We start from the raw sequence: 21,353 nt of genomic DNA on the forward strand, positions 1-21,353 counted from the left end.
AGCCATTTTGAAAAGTACAGTATTCAGTTTTTTTGCTACTACTTTTGCAGTGTTTCTTGAATTGTTACACAATTTGGCTCAAATTTTCTTTGGACGGAGCCGCAGAGAAATGACCGAACAGAATTTTGATTTTTATCTTTGTTCAAAAGTTATAAATGCGTACATTTAACGATGTCGACCCAAAATTCGTTCTGAGTCATTATCTCGGTCATTCTTTGATCAATTGAAATGAAACTTGGTACCCTTCATAAGGACCATGAACTGGGGTACCATGCCAAATTTGAGGACAGCGCCACCTATGGGTCATGAGATATGAAAAATGGCTATTTTTGCCCATAACTATTGAAATGTTTGATAGAAAATTATGATCTTGGTGTCTATGGATTCCTTGGCTCATGACAAATCTGTCGATATATATTATGCCAGAAATTACCAAACCGCCTGTACACTATTTTGAATTTTGTTTTAAATTGGGATAACTATTATTCTATATAATGTATCAGCACAAAAATCGGTAGGAAGCATTGGTATGATGTCCTGAAGGTACCTGGGAAATCTGAAGACAGCGCCACCTAGGGTTCATAAACTATATAAAACAGCCCATAACTTCTGAAAACTTTGTCTGATATTCATTTTCTTTGTGAATTTTTATTCACTGGTTTATGTCGATTGCAACGATATCTCATTTGTCAGTTTTCAACATTCTGTTCATGTCTTATTTCATAGCATATGTGAAGTAGTTTTTTCGCTACTACTTTTGCAAATTAAGTCTATTTTATGCCAGGCTCTGCTCACATAAACTTTGGAGCAATCCGCACAGAAATGACCAAACACATTTTTGATATTCTCTGCCATTCCCGAGAAATACCTGTCCAAAGTTGACTGTCCCTGTGACATTGTCTCATTAAAATTATTATGACTGTATTATAACATGTTGTGCATTCCTATACAACATGTTTTTCTTGACTTAAACTTTAACTGTTCTCACTTAAACTATCTGATTCTCATATAAATTGTAATTTTGTTATTTCTGCTCTCCAATGTCATGTCTGCACCGTCCTTGATTGGGCCATTTGAATGTTTGCAGCTCTGAAAACCTTGGTTAGCTACACTGCCTGTGTAGCGCAGTCTACTAAACGCATGCATCAAAAGTCAGAGGTTGAGGGTTCGAATCCCGTCTGATGCATGTGTTATGTTTTTCTATTAATATTTGTTTTGAGTTTATTCTCACCTATTATTCTCAACCAGTCTGTTTTCCATGTTCTGCACGGCTTGCAGTAATTTGGTGGCCAAGCATCATCACCAGTTCAAATATGCAGTAGCGGCCATTTTGAAAAGTACAGTATTCAGTTTTTTTGCTACTACTTTTGCAGTGTTTGTTGAATTGTTACACAATTTGGCTCAGATTATCTTTGGACCGAGCCACATAGAAATGACCAAACATAATTTTGATATTTATCTTTGTTCAAAAGTAATACATTTGTCAACAGGAATAACTTTTAAACCATTTAATCAACTAAACTTCTATGGAGAATATTTGATGGGGTAATCTATGCCTTCCCAGTAGCTCAACCAAATGCGTGATGGGCATGAAATCCAGAGGTTGCGGGTTCAAATCCACCATACGGCGGCAATCAAAATGGTTGACAAATTTGTGTCATGTAGAGTCAAATGTTCGAACAGGTTTGACTACCTACAGGGGTTTTAAAAAATATTCTCTTCTTGAGAAAAATCTCTCCACACCTGAACATACACATTGTCACTTCAGCAATCTAACTTAAGCAGCTGTCTGTATGTATGTCTCCCCTGTAGCTCAACCAGATGAGTGACAGGCATGACACCTGGAGATCATGGGTTCAAATCCTGGCTAGGGCAGCAATTGAAGTCTCTTACTTTAGAGTCAAAAGCTTCAATTCATTATTTGTATTTTACTTTATTATTTTAACAGGTATTATTTCGTTTGTGCTCTTTTGGTTTAAGTCTCATGTGTAACATGTATGATGCTTTAGTGGTTCAATTGTTTTCTAGGTCAGCATTGGACTAATCGGTCCTTCTTTCCACATGCACATAAATATTATACTTCAAAATTTTTATTTTTTCATTATGTTCATTCTCATCTCTGAGTCCTGTGTGCTGATAGTTCCCATACATATCTGCTACATTGCATTCTTCAATTGCATGTCCTTTCAGCTTCGTTGCGTGTTGCAGGACCATTGTTGCTTGGCCCCGTATCGCTGTCTACAGCTATATTTATTATTTTTCCCCAATGGGAGTCTATGGCAGCCCTATGAACCGTACATAGGAAAATGATGAAATTTGGCACAGTTGTAGTGGTGATCATAAATAGTCATGTGACCAAAAATGGGGTGTCTAGCAATAACTCTATAGCGCCACCAGTAGTCCAAAAATTCAATGTTCAAACTGTTATAAATAGTGAACCATTTGATCTATGAAAATTCTACTTGGTACACGTGATTGCTCTCATCCCGCTTATTGAATTTGATACTTTACAGTAAGACTCCACCCATTACAGTAGCGGCCATTTTGAAATGTACAGTATTTTATTTTTTCGCTACTCCTCCTTCAAATGTTGTTCAATTCTTATGAGATTTGCCACAGATGATCTTTGGAGTGAGCCGCATAGAAATGACCGAACAGAATTTTGATATTTATCTTTGTTCAAAAGTAATAGATGCGCAAACTTAACGAGGTTGACGCAAAAATGGTTCTGAAGCTGTAGCTCAGTCATTCTTTGATCAATTGAAATGAAATTTGGTACACTTCATGTGGACCATGATCTTGGGGTCCATGCCAAATTTGGTGACAGCGCCACCTATGGGTCATGAGATAATAAAATAGGCTATTTTTGCCCATAACTTCTGAACTGCTTGTCAGAAAATTATGATCTTGATGTCTATGGATTGCTTACCTCATGCCGCATCTGTCGATGTGTATTATGCCGGGTTTGACCGAACCACCTGTCTGCCATTTTGAAATTTAACATAAATTGTTATATTTTTTGAACTATTTGACATATCCGCACAAAAATTGGTAAGGAGCTTTGACATGATGTCCTGAAGTTACCTGGGAAGTCAGAGTACAGCGCCACCTAGGGGTTATAAACTATTACAATTCTTATTGATATTATACTGCTATCTCTTTTCTGCTGCCCAATGAACCGTGTCAACTGAGTGGCGTATCTAGTTAATTGTATGCATTGAGATTCTGAGATCCTGGGTTCGAATCCCACCTGAGTCAGGTATTTTGTTCTTCCTCATCAATTCTTCTAAACCTGTCTGTAGTTCACATGTGTTCTATTTTTCCATGTTTGCTGTTGTTGCTCTGCATTGTGTTGGTTCTGCTCTATGATTCCTGAGCCTTGCGTTTTTGATGCAATTTATGGTGCTTGCTGTGCTTTGTGAGCTTGCTGTGCTTTGTGTGCTTGCTGTGCTTTGTGAGCTTGCTGTGCTTTGTGAGCTTACTGTGCTTTGTGTGCTTGCTGTGCTTTGTGAGCTTGCTGTGCTTTGTGTGCTTGCTGTGCTTTGTGAGCTTGCTGTGCTTTGTGAGCTTGCTGTGCTTTGTGTGCTTGCTGTGCTTTGTGAGCTTGCTTTGCTTTGTGTACTTGCTGTGCTTTGTGTGCTTGCTGTGCTTTGTGTGCTTGCTGTGCTTTGTGTGCTTGCTGTGCTTTGTGAGCTTGCTGTGCTTTGTGTGCCTGCTGTGATTTGTGTAATTAATGTGCTTTGTGTGCTTGCTGTGCTTTGTGAGCTTGCTATGCTTTGTGTGCTTGCTGTGCTTTGTGTGCTTGCTGTGCTTTGTGTGCTTGCTGTGCTTTGTGAGCTTGCTGTGCTTTGTGTGCTTGCTGTGCTTTGTGAGCTTGCTGTGCTTTGTGTGCCTGCTGTGATTTGTGTAATTGCTGTGCTTTGTGTGCTTGGTGTGCATTGTGAGCTTGCTGTGCTTTGTGTGCTTGCTGTGCTTTGTGTGCTTGCTGTGCATTGTTAGCTTGCTGTGCTTTGTGTGCCTGCTGTGATTTGTGTAATTGCTGTGCTTTGTGTGCTTGCTGTGCTTTGTGAGCTTGCTGTGCTTTGTGTGCCTGCTGTGATTTGTGTAATTAATGTGCTTTGTGTGCTTGCTGTGCTTTGTGAGCTTGTTATGCTTTGTGTGCTTGCTGTGCTTTGTGTGCTTGCTGTGATTTGTGTAATTGCTGTGCTTTGTGTGCTTGGTGTGCATTGTGAGCTTGCTGTGCTTTGTGTGCTTGCTGTGCTTTGTGTGCTTGCTGTGCTTTGTGAGCTTGCTGTGCTTTGTGTGCCTGCTGTGATTTGTGTAATTGCTGTGCTTTGTGTGCTTGCTGTGCTTTGTGTGCTTGCTGTGCTTTGTGAGCTTGCTGTGCTTTGTGTGCCTGCTGTGATTTGTGTAATTGCTGTGCTTTGTGTGCTTGCTGTGCTTTGTGTGCTTGCTGTGCTTTGTGAGCTTGCCGTGCTTTGTGTGCTTGCTGTGCTGTGTGTGCATTGCGCCGAAGGTGCTTGACCCCGTGTTGCTGCTTGCAGCTATATTTAGGGGTCAAGCACCGAAGGTGCTGAGACACCTATTGTAATTGTTAGTATTATTATTATTATTCTGCTTCTTCTTCTTCTTAGCCATAGGCGTCTATGGCAGCCCTATGAACCGTACATAGGAAAATGATGAAATTTGGCACAGTTGTAGGGGTGGTCTTAAAAAGTCATATGACCAAAAATGGGGTCTCTAGTACTAACTCTATAGCGCCACCAGCAGTGCAAAAATTCAATGTTCAAAGGGTTATAACTTCTGATCCGCTTGATCTATGAAAATTCTACTTAGTACACGTGATTGCTCTCCTCATGCTTGTTGATTTTAATACCTTACAGTAAAACTCCACCCATTACAGTAGCGGCCATTTTGAAATGTACAGTATTCCATTTTTTCGCTACTCCTCCTTCAAATTTGGTTCAATTGTTATGAAATTTGGCACAGATGATCTTTGGAGTAAGCCGCATAGAAATGACTGAACAGAATTTTGATATTTATCTTTGTTCAAAAGTAATAAATGCGCAAACTTAACGAGGTTGACGCAAAAATGGTTCTGAAGCTGTAGCTCAGTCATTCTTTGATCAATTGAAATGAAATTTGGTACACTTCATGTGGACCATGAACTTGGGGTCCATGCCAAATTTGGTGACAGCGCCACCTATGGGTCATGAGATATGAAAATAGGCTATTTTTGCCCATAACTTCTGAACTGTTTGTCAGAAAATTATGATCTTGATGTCTATGGATTGCTTATCTCATGCCGCATCTGTCGATGTGTATTATGCCGGGTTTGATCGAACCGCCTGTCCGCCATTTTGAAATTTCACATAATTTGTTATATTTTTGGAAATATTGGACATATCCGCGCAAAAATTAGTAAGGAGCTTCGACATGATGTCCTGAAGGTACCTGGGAAGTCAGAGTACAGCGCCACCTAGGGGTTATAAACTATAACAGTTCTTATGGAACTGCTTATAACTTCTGAATACTTTGTCTGATATTTATTTCTTTGTGAAATTGTATTCACTGGTTTATGCCGATTGCAACGATACCTCGTTTGTCATTTTCCAACATTCTGTTAATGTATTATTGTAAAGCATATGGTAAATGATTTTTTCGCTACTCCTTTTAGAAATTTTGTTTATTTTATGCCAGGTACTGCTCGTATAATGTTTGGAGCAATCCGCACAGAAATGACTGAACACATTTTTGATATTCTGTTTTCTTTTCTTAGAAATACCACTCCAAAGTTGACCGTGCCTGTGACGTTGTCTATTTGTCATAGTAAATTAATGTGACTGTATATTACATTGTATAGCATTACTATACAGAATGATCTTCTTGTCTTCAATCTCACTTGAGCTTTTTGATTCTCATATACATTGTATTTCTGTTAGTTCTGCTCTGCACTGTCAGTTCTGCATCTGTCTTGATTGGCATATGTCAATCCTTGCAGCACCTAAGCTGTTTTTTGCTGCCCTTTGAGCTGTGTTAACTGAGTTGCGCATCTGGTTAACCACATGCCATGAGATTCTGAGGTCATGGGTTTGAATCCCATGGGCTGTGATATTTTGTCTTAACTTTTTTCTCACTTAAGTTTTGTGATTTTCATACTATACATTGTATTTCAGTTATTTGTGCTCTCTGTTGTCATTTCTGCACGTTTGGTAATTGCTGGATATCAATGTTTACAGGTCTAAATCTCTTCTATAGCTTGGACACATCAACTCAGTGGTTTAATCGTTTACTCAGTGGCGCATGCGGTTAGTGCGTTGCCTTGGGAACCTGAGGTCATGGGTTTGAATCCCAGCTCTTACTTTCACTTATTGAGATTTCCTTTTGTGTTCCCTTTAACACGTTCTTCTCGACCTGTCTGGTTTTCCACACGTGTTATATTTTTGCCATCTTTACTGTTGTTGCTCCGCACTGCAGTGGTTCTGCTCTGCATTTGCTTTGCTTCGGGTTCGGGCTCTGTATTGCGCGCTGTCTGCGCTTTGCGCATTTGCTGCGTCGTGCCGTTTTTGCTGTGCTTTGGGTGCTCATTGCGCTGAAGGTGCTTGACCCCGTATCGCTGCTTGCAGCTATATTTATTATTATTATTATTATTTTTCCCCAATGGGAGTCTATGGCAGCCCTATGAACCGTACATAGGAAAATGATGAAATTTGGCACAGATGTAGAGGTGGTCATAAATAGTCATGTGACCAAAAATGGGGTCTTTAGCAGTAACTCTATAGCGCCACCAGTAGTCCAAAAATTCAATGTTCAAACTGTTATAATTGGTGAACCATTTGATCTATGAAAATTCTGCTTAGTACACGTGATTGCTCTCATCCCGCTTATTGAATTTGATACTTTACAGTAAGACTCCACCCATTACAGTAGCGGCCATTTTGAAATGTACAGTATTTCGTTTTTTCGCTACTCCTCCTTCAAATGTGGTTCAATTCTTATGAAATTTGGCACATATGATCTTTGGAGTGAGCCGCATAGAAATGACCGAACAGAATTTTGATATTTATCTTTGTTCAAAAGTAATAAATGCGCAAACTTAACGAGGTTGACGCAAAAATGGTTCTGAAGCTGTAGCTCAGTCATTCTTTGATCAATTGAAATGAAATTTGGTACACTTCATGTGGACCATGATCTTGGGGTCCATGCCAAATTTGGTGACAGCGCCACCTATGGGTCATGAGATAATAAAATAGGCTATTTTTGCCCATAACTTCTGAACTGCTTGTCAGAAAATTATGATCTTGATGTCTATGGATTGCTTACCTCATGCCGCATCTGTCAATGTGTATTATGCCGGGTTTGACCGAACCACCTGTCTGCCATTTTGAAATTTAACATAAATTGTTATATTTTTTGAACTATTTGACATATCCGCACAAAAATTGGTAAGGAGCTTTGACATGATGTCCTGAAGTTACCTGGGAAGTCAGAGTACAGCGCCACCTAGGGGTTATAAACTATTACAATTCTTATTGATATTATACTGTTATCTCTTTCTGCTGCCCAATGAACCGTGTCAACTGAGTGGCGCACCTAGTTAATCGTATGCATTGAGATTCTGAGATCCTGGGTTCGAATCCCACCTGAGTCAGGTATTTTGTTCTTCCTCATCAATTCTTCTAAACCTGTCTGTAGTTCACATGTGTTCTATTTTTCCATGTTTGCTGTTGTTGCTCTGCATTGTGGTGGTTCTGCTCTATGATTCCTGAGCCTTGCGTTTTTGATGCAATTTATGGTGCTTGCTGTGCTTTGTGTGCTTGCTGTGCTTTGTGTGCTTGCTGTGCTTTGTGAGCTTGCTGTGCTTTGTGAGCTTACTGTGCTTTGTGTGCTTGCTGTGCTTTGTGAGCTTGCTGTGCTTTGTGTGCTTGCTGTGCTTTGTGAGCTTGCTGTGCTTTGTGAGCTTGCTGTGCTTTGTGTGCTTGCTGTGCTTTGTGAGCTTGCTATGCTTTGTGTACTTGCTGTGCTTTGTGTGCTTGCTGTGCTTTGTGTGCTTGCTGTGCTTTGTGTGCTTGCTGTGCTTTGTGAGCTTGCTGTGCTTTGAGTGCCTGCTGTGATTTGTGTAATTAATGTGCTTTGTGTGCTTGCTGTGCTTTGTGAGCTTGCTGTGCTTTGTGTGCTTGCTGTGCTTTGTGTGCTTGCTGTGCTTTGTGTGATTGCTGTGCTTTGTGAGCTTGCTGTGCTTTGTGTGCTTGCTGTGCTTTGTGAGCTTACTGTGCTTTGTGTGCCTGCTGTGATTTGTGTAATTGCTGTGCTTTGTGTGCTTGGTGTGCATTGTGAGCTTGCTGTGCTTTGTGTGGTTGCTGTGCTTTGTGTGCTTGCTGTGCTTTGTGAGCTTGCTGTGCATTGTGTGCCTGCTGTGATTTGTGTAATTGCTGTGCTTTGTGTGCTTGCTGTGCTTTGTGTGCCTGCTGTGCTTTGTGTGCTTGCTGTGCTTTGTGAGCTTGCTGTGCTTTGTATGCCTGTTGTGATTTGTGTAATTGATGTGCTTTGTGTGCTTGCTGTGCTTTGTGAGCTTGCTATGCTTTGTTTGCTTGCTGTGCTTTGTGTGCTTGCTGTGCTTTGTGTGCTTGATGTGCTTTGTGAGCTTGCTGTGCTTTGTGAGCTTGCTGTGCTTTGTGTGCTTGCTGTGCTTTGTGAGCTTGCTGTGCTTTGTGGGCTTGCTGTGCTTTGTGTGCTTGCTGTGGTTTGTGTGCTTGCTGTGCTTTGTGAGCTTGCTGTGCTTTGTGTGCCTGCTGTGATTTGTGTAATTGCTGTGCTTGTGTGCTTGCTGTGCATTGTGAGCTTGCTGTGCTTTGTGTGCTTGCTGTGCTTTGTGTGCTTGCTGTGCTTTGTGAGCTTGCTGTGCTTTGTGTGCCTGCTGTGATTTGTGTAATTGCTCTGCTTTGTGAGCTTGCCGTGCTTTGTGTGCTTGCTGTGCTGTGTGTGCATTGCGCCGAAGGTGCTTGACCCCGTGTTGCTGCTTGCAGCTATATTTAGGGGTCAAGCACCGAAGGTGCTGAGACACCTATTGTAATTGTTAGTATTATTATTATTATTATTAGGGGTCAAGCACCGAAGGTGCTGAGACACCTATTGTAATTGTTAGTATTATTATTATTATTATTCTGCTTCTTCTTCTTCTTCTTAGCCATAGGCGTCTATGGCAGCCCTATGAACCGTACATAGGAAAATGATGAAATTTGGCACAGTTGTAGTGGTGGTCTTAAAAAGTCATGTGACCAAAAATGGGGTCTCTAGTACTAACTCTATAGCGCCACCAGCAGTTCAAAAATTCAATGTTCAAAGGGTTATAACTTCTGATCCGCTTGATCTATGAAAATTCTACTTAGTACACGTGATTGCTCTCCTCATGCTTGTTGATTTTAATACCTTACAGTAAAACTCCACCCATTACAGTAGCGGCCATTTTGAAATGTACAGTATTCCATTTTTTCGCTACTCCTCCTTCAAATGTTGTTCAATTCTTATGAGATTTGGCACAGATGATCTTTGGAGTAAGCCGCATAGAAATGACTGAACAGAATTTTGATATTTATCTTTGTTCAAAAGTAATAAATGCGCAAACTTAACGAGGTTGACGCAAAAATGGTTCTGAAGCTGTAGCTCAGTCATTCTTTGATCAATTGAAATGAAATTTGGTACACTTCATGTGGACCATGAACTTGGGGTCCATGCCAAATTTGGTGACAGCGCCACCTATGGGTCATGAGATAATAAAATAGGCTATTTTTGCCCATAACTTCTGAACTGTTTGTCAGAAAATTATGATCTTGATGTCTATGGATTGCTTACCTCATGCCGCATCTGTCGATATGTATTATGCCGGGTTTGACCACACACATCTGTCCGACATTTTGAAATTTGTCATAAATTTTTATATCTTTTGAACTATTGGACATATCCGTGCAAAAATCAGTAGGGAGATTCAGCATGATGTCTTGAAGGTACCTTGGAAGTCAGAGTATAGCGCCACCTAGGGGTTATAAACTATAACAGTTCTTATGGAACTGCGTATAACTTCTGAATACTTTGTCTGATATTAATTTCTTTGTGAAATTGTATTCACTGGTTTATGCCGATTGCAACGATACCTCGTTTGTCATTTTCCAACATTCTGTTCATGTGTTATTGTAAAGCATATGGTAGATGATTTTTTGGCTACTCTTTTTACAAATTTTGTTTATTTTATGCCAGGTACTGCTCGTATAATGTTTGGAGCAATCCGCACAGAAATGACTGAACAGATTTTTGATATTCTGTTTTCTTTTTCTTAGAAATACCACTCCAAAGTTGACCGTGCCTGTGACGTTGTCTATTTGTCATAGTAAATTAATGTGACTGTATATTACATTGTATAGCATTACTATACAGAATGATCTTCTTGTCTTCAATCTCACTTGAGCTTTTTGATTCTCATATACATTGTATTTCTGTTAGTTCTGCTCTGCACTGTCAGTTCTGCATCTGTGTTGATTGGCATATGTCAATCCTTGCAGCACCTAAGCTGTTTTTTGCTGCCCTTTGAGCTGTGTTAATTGAGTTGCGCATCTGGTTGACCACATGCCATGAGATTCTGAGGTCATGGGTTTGAGTCCCATGGCCTGTGATATTTTGTCTTAACTTTTTTCTCACTTAAGTTTTGTGATTTTCATACTATACATTGTATTTCAGTTATTTGTGCTCTCTGTTGTCATTTCTGCACGTTTGGTAATTGCTGGATATCAATGTTTACAGCTCTAAATCTCTATTCTATAGCTTGGACACACCAACTCAGTGGTTTAATCGTTTACTCAGTGGCGCATGCGGTTAGTGCGTTGCTTTGGGAACCTGAGGTCATGGGTTCGAATCCCAGCTTTTACTTTCACTTATTGAGATTTCCTTTTGTGTTCCCTTTAACACGTTCTTCTCGACCTGTCTGGTTTTCCACACGTGTTATATTTTTGCCATCTTTACTGTTGTTGCTCCGCACTGCAGTGGTTCTGCTCTGCATTTGCTTTGCTTCGGGTTCGGGCTCTGTATTGCGCGCTTTCTGCGCTTTGCGCATTTGCTGCGTCGTGCCGTTTTTGCTGTGCTTTGGGTGCTCATTGCGCTGAAGGTGCTTGACCCCGTATCGCTGCTTGCAGCTATATTTATTATTATTATTATTTTTCCCCAATGGGAGTCTATGGCAGCCCTATGAACCGTACATAGGAAAATGATGAAATTTGGCACAGATGTAGAGGTGGTCATAAATAGTCATGTGACCAAAAATGGGGTCTTTAGCAGTAACTCTATAGCGCCACCAGTAGTCCAAAAATTCAATGTTCAAACTGTTATAATTGGTGAACCATTTGATCTATGAAAATTCTGCTTAGTACACGTGATTGCTCTCATCCCGCTTATTGAATTTGATACTTTACAGTAAGACTCCACCCATTACAGTAGCGGCCATTTTGAAATGTACAGTATTTCGTTTTTTCGCTACTCCTCCTTCAAATGTGGTTCAATTCTTATGAAATTTGGCACAGATGATCTTTGGAGTGAGCCGCATAGAAATGACCAAACAGAATTTTGATATTTATCTTTGTTCAAAAGTAATAAATGCGCAAACTTAACGAGGTTGACGCAAAAATGGTTCTGAAGCTGTAGCTCAGTCATTCTTTGATCAATTGAAATGAAATTTGGTACACTTCATGTGGACCATGATCTTGGGGTCCATGCCAAATTTGGTGACAGCGCCACCTATGGGTCATGAGATAATAAAATAGGCTATTTTTGCCCATAACTTCTGAACTGCTTGTCAGAAAATTATGATCTTGATGTCTATGGATTGCTTACCTCATGCCGCATCTGTCAATGTGTATTATGCCGGGTTTGACCGAACCACCTGTCTGCCATTTTGAAATTTAACATAAATTGTTATATTTTTTGAACTATTTGACATATCCGCACAAAAATTGGTAAGGAGCTTTGACATGATGTCCTGAAGTTACCTGGGAAGTCAGAGTACAGCGCCACCTAGGGGTTATAAACTATTACAATTCTTATTGATATTATACTGTTATCTCTTTCTGCTGCCCAATGAACCGTGTCAACTGAGTGGCGCACCTAGTTAATCGTATGCATTGAGATTCTGAGATCCTGGGTTCGAATCCCACCTGAGTCAGGTATTTTGTTCTTCCTCATCAATTCTTCTAAACCTGTCTGTAGTTCACATGTGTTCTATTTTTCCATGTTTGCTGTTGTTGCTCTGCATTGTGGTGGTTCTGCTCTATGATTCCTGAGCCTTGCGTTTTTGATGCAATTTATGGTGCTTGCTGTGCTTTGTGTGCTTGCTGTGCTTTGTGTGCTTGCTGTGCTTTGTGAGCTTGCTGTGCTTTGTGAGCTTACTGTGCTTTGTGTGCTTGCTGTGCTTTGTGAGCTTGCTGTGCTTTGTGTGCTTGCTGTGCTTTGTGAGCTTGCTGTGCTTTGTGAGCTTGCTGTGCTTTGTGTGCTTGCTGTGCTTTGTGAGCTTGCTATGCTTTGTGTACTTGCTGTGCTTTGTGTGCTTGCTGTGCTTTGTGTGCTTGCTGTGCTTTGTGTGCTTGCTGTGCTTTGTGAGCTTGCTGTGCTTTGAGTGCCTGCTGTGATTTGTGTAATTAATGTGCTTTGTGTGCTTGCTGTGCTTTGTGAGCTTGCTATGCTTTGTGTGCTTGCTGTGCTTTGTGTGCTTGCTGTGCTTTGTGTGCTTGCTGTGCTTTGTGAGCTTGCTGTGCTTTGTGTGCTTGCTGTGCTTTGTGAGCTTACTGTGCTTTGTGTGCCTGCTGTGATTTGTGTAATTGCTGTGCTTTGTGTGCTTGGTGTGCATTGTGAGCTTGCTGTGCTTTGTGTGCTTGCTGTGCTTTGTGTGCTTGCTGTGCTTTGTGAGCTTGCTGTGCATTGTGTGCCTGCTGTGATTTGTGTAATTGCTGTGCTTTGTGTGCTTGCTGTGCTTTGTGTGCCTGCTGTGCTTTGTGTGCTTGCTGTGCTTTGTCAGCTTGCTGTGCTTTGTATGCCTGTTGTGATTTGTGTAATTGATGTGCTTTGTGTGCTTGCTGTGCTTTGTGAGCTTGCTATGCTTTGTTTGCTTGCTGTGCTTTGTGTGCTTGCTGTGCTTTGTGTGCTTGATGTGCTTTGTGTGCTTGCTGTGCTTTGTGAGCTTGCTGTGCTTTGTGTGCTTGCTGTGCTTTGTGTGCTTGCTGTGCTTTGTGGGCTTGCTGTGCTTTGTGTGCTTGCTGTGGTTTGTGTGCTTGCTGTGCTTTGTGTGCCTGCTGTGATTTGTGTATTTGCTGTGCTTGTGTGCTTGCTGTGCATTGTGAGCTTGCTGTGCTTTGTGTGCTTGCTGTGCTTTGTGTGCTTGCTGTGCTTTGTGAGCTTGCTGTGCTTTGTGTGCCTGCTGTGATTTGTGTAATTGCTCTGCTTTGTGAGCTTGCCGTGCTTTGTGTGCTTGCTGTGCTGTGTGTGCATTGCGCCGAAGGTGCTTGACCCCGTGTTGCTGCTTGCAGCTATATTTATTATTATTATTCTTAATCTTCTTCTTCCCCAATGGGAGTCTATGGCAGCCCTATGAACCGTATGTAGGAAAATGATGAAAATTGGCACAGTTGTAGTGGTGGTCATAAATAGTCATGTGGCCAAAAATGGGGTCTCTAGCATTAACTCTATAGCGCCACCATCATCTCAAAAATTCAATATTCAAATGGTTATAACTCGTGATCCATTAGATCTATGAAAATTCTACTTAGTACACGTGATTGCTCTCATCTCGCTTATTGAATTTGATACTTTACAGTAAGACTCCACCCATTACAGTAGCGGCCATTTTGAAATATACAGTATTTCGTTTTTTCGCTACTCCTCCTTCAAATTTTGTTCAATTCTTATGAGACTTGGCACAGGTGATCTTTGGAGTGAGCCGCATAGAAATGACCGAACAGAATTTTGATATTTTTCTTTATTCAAAAGTAATTAATGCGTGAACTTAACGAGGTTGATGCAAAATTGGTTCTGAAGCTGTATCTCGGTCATTCTTTGATCAATCGAGATGAAATTTGGTACACTTCATGTCGACCATGAACTGGGGGTCCATGCCAAATTTGGTGACAGCGCCACCTATGGGTAATGAGATATGAAAAAAGGCTATTTTTGCGCATAACTTCTAAATCGTTTGTCAGAATTATGATCTTGGTGTCTACGGATTCCTTGGCTTATGCTGCATCTGTCGATGTGTATTATGCCGGGATTGACCGAACCATCTGTCCGCCATTTTGAAATTTGTGATAAATTGCTATAACTTTTGAAGTATCGGATATATCGGCACAAAAATCGGTAGGGAGCTTCGGCATGATGTCCTGAGGGTACCTGGGAAATCAGAGTACAGCGCCACCTAGGGGTTGTAAACTATAACAGTTCTTATCGAACTGCTTGTAACTTCTGAATACTTTGTCTGATATACATTTTCTTTGTGAAATTGGATTCACTGGTGTATGCCGATCGCAATGATACCTCGTTTGTCATTTTCCAACATTTTGTTCATGTGAGTTCTTGGGTTCGAAACCCGCCTGAGGCAAGTGTTAATTTGTTATATTAAAGTTTTGTTCTTCCTCACCTATTCTTCTCATCCTGTCTGTAGTTCACATATGTTCTATTTCCGTCATGTTTTCTGTTGCTGCTCTGCTCTGCAGTGGTTCTACTCTGTGATTGCTACGTTTTGGGGACTTGCTGCGCCTTGTGTTTTTGATTGGGTGCTCAATGCGCATTGGGTGATTGATACCTTCTATGTTGTTTGCTGTGCTTTGGGTGCTCAATTCGCTAAAGCTGCTTGGCCCCAAATCGCTGCTTGCAGCTATATTGTTAGTATTATTATTATTATTTTTCCCCAATGGGAGTCTATGGCAGCCCTATGAACCGTACATAGGAAAATGATGAAATTTGGCACAGATGTAGAGGTGGTCATAAATAGTCATGTGACCAAAAATGGGGTCTTTAGCAGTAACTCTATAGCGCCACCAGTAGTCCAAAAATTCAATGTTCAAACTGTTATAATTGGTGAACCATTTGATCTATGAAAATTCTACTTAGTACACGTGATTGCTCTCATCCCGCTAATTGAATGTTCGGTCATTCCCGCTAGAAATGACCGAACAGAATTTTGATATTTATCTTTGTTCAAAAGTAATAAATGCGCAAACTTAACGAGGTTGACACAAAAATGGTTCTGAAGCTGTAGCTCAGTCATTCTTTGATCAATTGAAATGAAATTTGGTACACTTCATGTGGACCATGAACTTGGGGTCCATGCCAAATTTGGTGACAGCGCCACCTATGGGTCATGAGATATGAAAATAGGCTATTTTTGCCCATAACTTCTGAACTGTTTGTCAGAAAATTATGATCTTGATGTCTATGGATTGCTTACCTCATGCCGCATCTGTCAATGTGAATTATGCCGGGTTTGACCAAACCGCCTGTCCGCCATTTTGAAATTTCACATAAATTGTTATCTTTTTTGAACTATTAGACATATCCGCGCAAAAAATGGTAAGGAGCTTCGACATGATGTCCTGAAGGTACCTGGGAAGTCAGAGTACAGCAGAGATGTTCACGAGTCTCTCATCTGAAGTCTGAGTCGAGTCTGAAGTCTTTCAGCTGGAGTCCGAGTCAAGTCTGGAGTCTTTATCACTGAAGTCCGAGTCGAGTCTGGAGTCTTTTGTCACGAGTCCAAGTCGAGTCTCGAGTCATTTCATGCATTGCCGAGGGGAAAAAAGGTCCATTTAAAAATTCTGTAAATACCCTTTTTTATTTAGACAAAACAGTTATCAGTACATAATATACATGTAAAACACATGTAAAAGTACACTTTTATTTAGTTAAAACTAATCAAACTTTACCTTGAGATTAAACCTATTTTTTACACTAAACGGTGTAAGCTTTTAAGAGGGTTTGCACAACAAGAGAATAACATGGAAAAAAATCTTATGTTTTTAGGTGACATAGTGATTAAACTGGTATGTTTAAGCATGTGATTGTCCACCTGAATAGTGACTACTCTAAAACAGTATTGCACTTCAAAAATATTAAATTTGACAGGGTGTTTGCTGTAAGCCTACTGCGATTGGGCCTCATGATAAGTCCTCCATGGCTGAACACCCTCTCAACTGGTGCACTGGTTGCAGGTACTCCCAAGACCCTCATGGCAAAATGGTAAAGCTTTTGGAAGTCCTTCATATGTCTGCTCCAGAATTTAATGCAGTCAGTCTCATCCTCCTCTGATGCTACCTTGATGTATGCATTAAGTTCTGTCATAGCACTGCTGGTCACATGCTGCTTCTTTTTCTTGTGGTATCCCATGAATAGATGAGCTGTCTTTGCTGGAGGTTCCTCCTGCTCATCTTCTCCACTGCTACTGCCCACAGGGAAGGAGACATTTTCCATTTCAGACATTGTCATATCTGGAAAACAAAATAAAGAATGATTATGATTATTGTAGTATAATTGTTCAAATAAAGTGCAGTAAACTGGTATATTATTAAAAGGGTTGTTTCTAATAGTAATATGCTTACCCAGTAGTTTTTCCTTCACTTTCCTCTTCACATCTTCAGCTGCTAGCACATCATGGTCAAGCCAGAAGAGGCAGAAGTTAGGATCCAGTAGTGCAGAAAACATGTAGATTGTTTCTGAGAAAGGTAATTGTCCTGAATGTTCATCTGACTCTTCCATTCCAACGTTTACAAATATTCCCTTAAAACGATGCTTGAGTGATCTCTGTAGCACTTTCACTAAGCCAGTTAGTTGTCGGACTGAATTTAACATCCTGGTGAGATGATTGTTTAAGGAGAGGACACATGGAAGAGCTGCACTTATTGTAACCATTTTTTCTCCTTGGGTCATGTCCGTGGCTTGAAGAAATGGTCCCAAAACTTCAACAAGTTCCTTTAACTGACTCATTTCTCTGGGTGTCAGACACAGTTCTTTATGTCCTTGGTTTTCTAAAAGACTACAGAACTTTTGGCCATCCAGTTGAGTGACTGCCTCCACAAGACGCAATGTGGAATTCCATCTGACTGATGTGGCAGACGGGATACTGCGATTTGCTCCATATTCTGCCTCAAATGCTTCCTTTAATCCACAAGAGGAGTGAAGAAGGCTGCAGAATTTAGCTAATTTTGCCAGTGAATGGTTCAATGCATTTGTCTCTTTTAATCCATCTCGAACTACCAACTGCAGCGTATGTGCGAAACATTGAAGGCGCTGTTTTCGGCAGTTGTTCTGAATGGATTCCACATCACTTTGGTCATTCTCTCTTAAATCTTCCCATAGGTTTGGGTTATCTAGCTCGTCTTCTGGAGAATCCGAACTCTCAGTGACATACACCATAGGGAAGCACACTGTGAATGCCTTTTTCATATTAGCGGCATTGTCACAGATTATGTAATCAATCTTGTGTTTCACTTCAAATTTTTCACAAACTTGTTCAAACTTATCACTGATTCTTTCTCCAGTGTGAGACCCAGTGAACCTGTCACAGCTAAGGAGAACAGACTGTAGTCTTGGACTGATTTCTGACTGCAAGTCTATGAAATGGGCTGTCACCCCCATAAATCCACGCATGGTTTTGTCAGTCCAGATGTCAACTGTTACTGAAATAAAGTCAGTTTTTTGTAGTCTGGACTTTATATCGGCTTCCTTCTCTACTGCTAGGTCACTTATTCGTCTAGTCACTGTGCTACGGCTTATTGGGCAGTATTTTTCATCTGCAACTGACAAAAATTTCCTGAAGTTTGGGTTCTCCACCAAAGTTAGGGGAAGGTTGCAGGAAATTATAAGATCCATAATTATTGACTCAGTAATGGATTTTTGCCTTGGATGAGCATGGTTGTACTGCACTCCTCTTGTCTGTCTAAGAAAACTGTCAATGCTGCTCTGTCCTGAGCTGAGACTAACTGTTCTTCCTTTGGTTTCAGTGTACTCTTTGAACCTGGAAATAAATGTGGATATATTTAATAAACCAAATCCAAGTTTTTAATATTTTGAAGAATAATATTATTATTAATTTATTTTTATATATTATTATCATTAACTTCTTATACTGTTTTGTTTATATTAATAGTTCCACAGTTTTAACAAGGCTCAAACATAATTCAATATAACAATGCACGATTGATCGATAATGTCTATCCAGTTCATTATGTTAAAACCTGTTAACCTAACCTCCCCAAGAAATCACATTGCCAAAATAAAATAGATACCGTTTATGAAGCCTTGGCACTTAAAGCATAAGTTTGGTCTAATTTGAAAGCAATCTCATGGAACTTTATTAAGAAGTCAAAATTAATTGCTGTCATAATGACAGTAGTTGTTATAAAGAGCTTAAATAATACATTTTTAATAACTCCACAAAACATACATGACATATTTGTATAAAAACTAAATAAAACTGGCCTCAGAAATTTGAAGTAAACATAATTGAATTAATACTCCAAATATGCACACTTTGACATGAATTAAAACCCCTGATGGACGTTGTTTTGTCGAGTGCTTTCATGACGACCATAGTATTTTTCTCAATGACTGCGATGAGAGTCTTATTTCAGATTATAGGTATGTACTCTGTTTTACATTTTTATAACTCCTGACAAGAATGAAGACATTATTTTCACTATAGGATTTTCATAATAAAATAATGGTCAAAACTAAATCTCTTGACCCCATTTAATGATGAATAGTTGTTTGAGGTAAATACATTTTAAACTAACAGTAACTGAATTAATGTAAATAAAGAATGCTTTAGGACGCCTACATCCTCGTGCGGGTTGTAATCTCTCTCTCTCTCTCTCTCTCTCTCTCTCTCTCTCTCTCTCTCTCTCGCGAGCGAGCGAATGATGGTGGTATTGGTAACCTAGTAACCAGCAGTAAACAAAACAAGGTTCGTGTGGTAAATTGAGACATAACTGCATGTAATCACAATGGAGCAAGTTATTAATGTATTAGCCGTGCAGCTTGTAATTACCTAAACTTAATGCTTGCCTGTACAGTACACAGAAGAAGGAATGCGCATTTTTTTGACGAAGGCACTAGCAACAAGGATATTACGACGACGCCAAGACCCATATATGGTAAAGACAACTCCAGCGGAAACAGCTAGATGGTCAGTCACATTTAATGTTCGCTACATCAGAGTTAATTCAACAAATGCGTTTCCATCTCCCTTTTTCTCGCATTTACTCTTTTTGTCATAAATCAAAAACCACCTCAAGCGAGCGTATAAACTTTTTTGCGCATTAAGGGATTTTTATTCGAAATTTGGCATTTCCATCAATCGTTTTTGATGCAATACTTAAAAATGAGCATAAAATTATGGTGATGGAAACCAAATGGGGCGAGCAGAGTTAACGTGACTAACCTTTGTGGGTGTGTTCTCAGGTGTCTAATAAAGTTCGAAGTTGTTGTCCCAGTATCCTTTATGGTTTTTCCACATTCTTTGCATGTGGCTGTCCTTCCAGAAATGCCGTCTAAAACATTTAAAAAACCGAACGATAGAACATATGGCACTGCCGCCGGTCCCGCCATCTTTATGAGACTCATTTCAGATTTTACGCGCCGCACGTCATTGAATTCTATAATAAGGGTCCGGTCCGATCCCGTTTACTGCAGTACAGCATACACAAAAAAACACACATAATCCTTTTAATGAAATCAGTAGTTAAGGATAAAAGACTCGAGTTGATTTTAAAATATTCACGAGTCTTTTATGTCGAGTCGAGTCAAGTCTGAAGTCCTTTCAGTTCGAGTCTGAAGTCGAGTCTGAAGTCCTTAAAAATGCGACTCGAGTGCGACTCGAGTCCGAGTCACTGACTCGAGTGCCCATCTCTGGAGTACAGCGCCACCTAGGGGTTATAAACTATAACAGTTCTTATTGAACTGCTTATAACTTCTGAATACTTTGTCTGATATACATTTTCTTTGTGAAATTGGATTCACTGTTTTATGCCGATTGCAACGATACCTCGTTTGTCATTTTCCAACATTATGTTCATGTGTTATTGTAAGGCATATGGTAAATTATTTTTTCGCTACTCCTTTTACAAATTTTGTGTATTTTATGTCAGGCTCTGCTCGTATAATGTTTGGAGCAATCCGCACAGATGTGACCGCACAGATTTTTGATATTCTGTTCTCTTTCTTAGGAATACCACTCTAAAGTTGACAGTGCCTGTGACGTTGTCTATTTGTCATAGTAATAAATGAATGTGACTGTATATTACATTGTATAACACCACTATACAGAATGATCTGCTTGTCTTCAATCTCACTTGAGCTCATGTACATTGTATTTCTGTTATTTCTGCTTCTGCTGTGTCTTTTCTGCATCTTTGGTGATTGAAATATGTTAATCCTTTCAGCTCTCTAATCTCTTGTCTGCTGCCTCATGAACTGTGTCAACTGAGTGGCGCATCTAGTTAAACCACATGCATTGAGATTCTGAGTTCCTGGGTTCGAATCCCAGCTGAGTCATGATGTTTTGTTCTTCCTCATCAATTCTTCTCAACCTGTCTGTAGTTCACATGTGTTCTATGTTTCCATGTTTGCTGTTGTTGCTCTGCATTGTGGTGGTTCTTGCTGTGCTTTGTGTGCTTTGTGTGCTTGCTGTGCTTTGTGTGCTTGCTGTGCTTTGTATGCTTGCTGTGCTTTGTGAGCTTGCTGTGCTTTGTGTGCCTGCTGTGATTTGTGTGCTTGCTGTGCTTTGTGTGCTTGCTGTGCTTTGTGTGCTTGCTGTGCATTGTGAGCTTGCTGTGCTTTGTGTGCTTGCTGTGCATTGTGAGCTTGCCGTGCTTTGTGTGCTTGCTGTGCTGTGTGTGCATTGCGCCGAAGGTGCTTGACCCCGTGTTGCTGCTTGCAGCTATATTTAGGGGTCAAGCACCGAAGGTGCTGAGACACCTATTGTAATTGTTAGTATTATTATTATTAGGGGTCAAGCACCGAAGGTGCTGAGACACCTATTGTAATTGTTAGTATTATTATTATTATTATTATTCTGCTTCTTCTTCTTAGCCATAGGCGTCTATGGCAGCCCTATGAACCGTACATAGGAAAATGATTAAATTTGGCACAGTTGTAGTGGTGGTCTTAAAAAGTCATGTGACCAAAAATGGGGTCTCTAGTACTAACTCTATAGCGCCACCAGCAGTGCAAAAATTCAATGTTCAAAGGGTTATAACTTCTGATCCGCTTGATCTATGAAAATTCTACTTAGTACACGTGATTGCTCTCCTCATGCTTGTTGCTTTTAATACCTT

General features: G+C 40.2%; 1 protein-coding gene across 1 annotated transcript; it reads right to left on the reverse strand.

The window, feature by feature from the left end:
- Nucleotides 1-15,680: 15,680 nt before the first annotated feature.
- On the reverse strand, nucleotides 15,681-16,942 carry LOC141279869 (uncharacterized). The gene is made up of 2 exons (XM_073811428.1): nucleotides 16,620-16,942; nucleotides 15,681-16,508 (listed from the first exon to the last, which is right to left on the reverse strand). Exons 1-2 carry the CDS (start codon nucleotides 16,927-16,929, stop codon nucleotides 16,102-16,104), a joined length of 717 nt encoding a protein of 238 aa, XP_073667529.1. The 5' UTR covers nucleotides 16,930-16,942; the 3' UTR covers nucleotides 15,681-16,101.
- Between the last annotated feature and the right edge of the window lie 4,411 nt (nucleotides 16,943-21,353).

This window comes from Paramisgurnus dabryanus, chromosome 1 (genome assembly GCF_030506205.2).
Source record: "Paramisgurnus dabryanus chromosome 1, PD_genome_1.1, whole genome shotgun sequence".
Taxonomy (NCBI): domain Eukaryota; kingdom Metazoa; phylum Chordata; class Actinopteri; order Cypriniformes; family Cobitidae; genus Paramisgurnus; species Paramisgurnus dabryanus.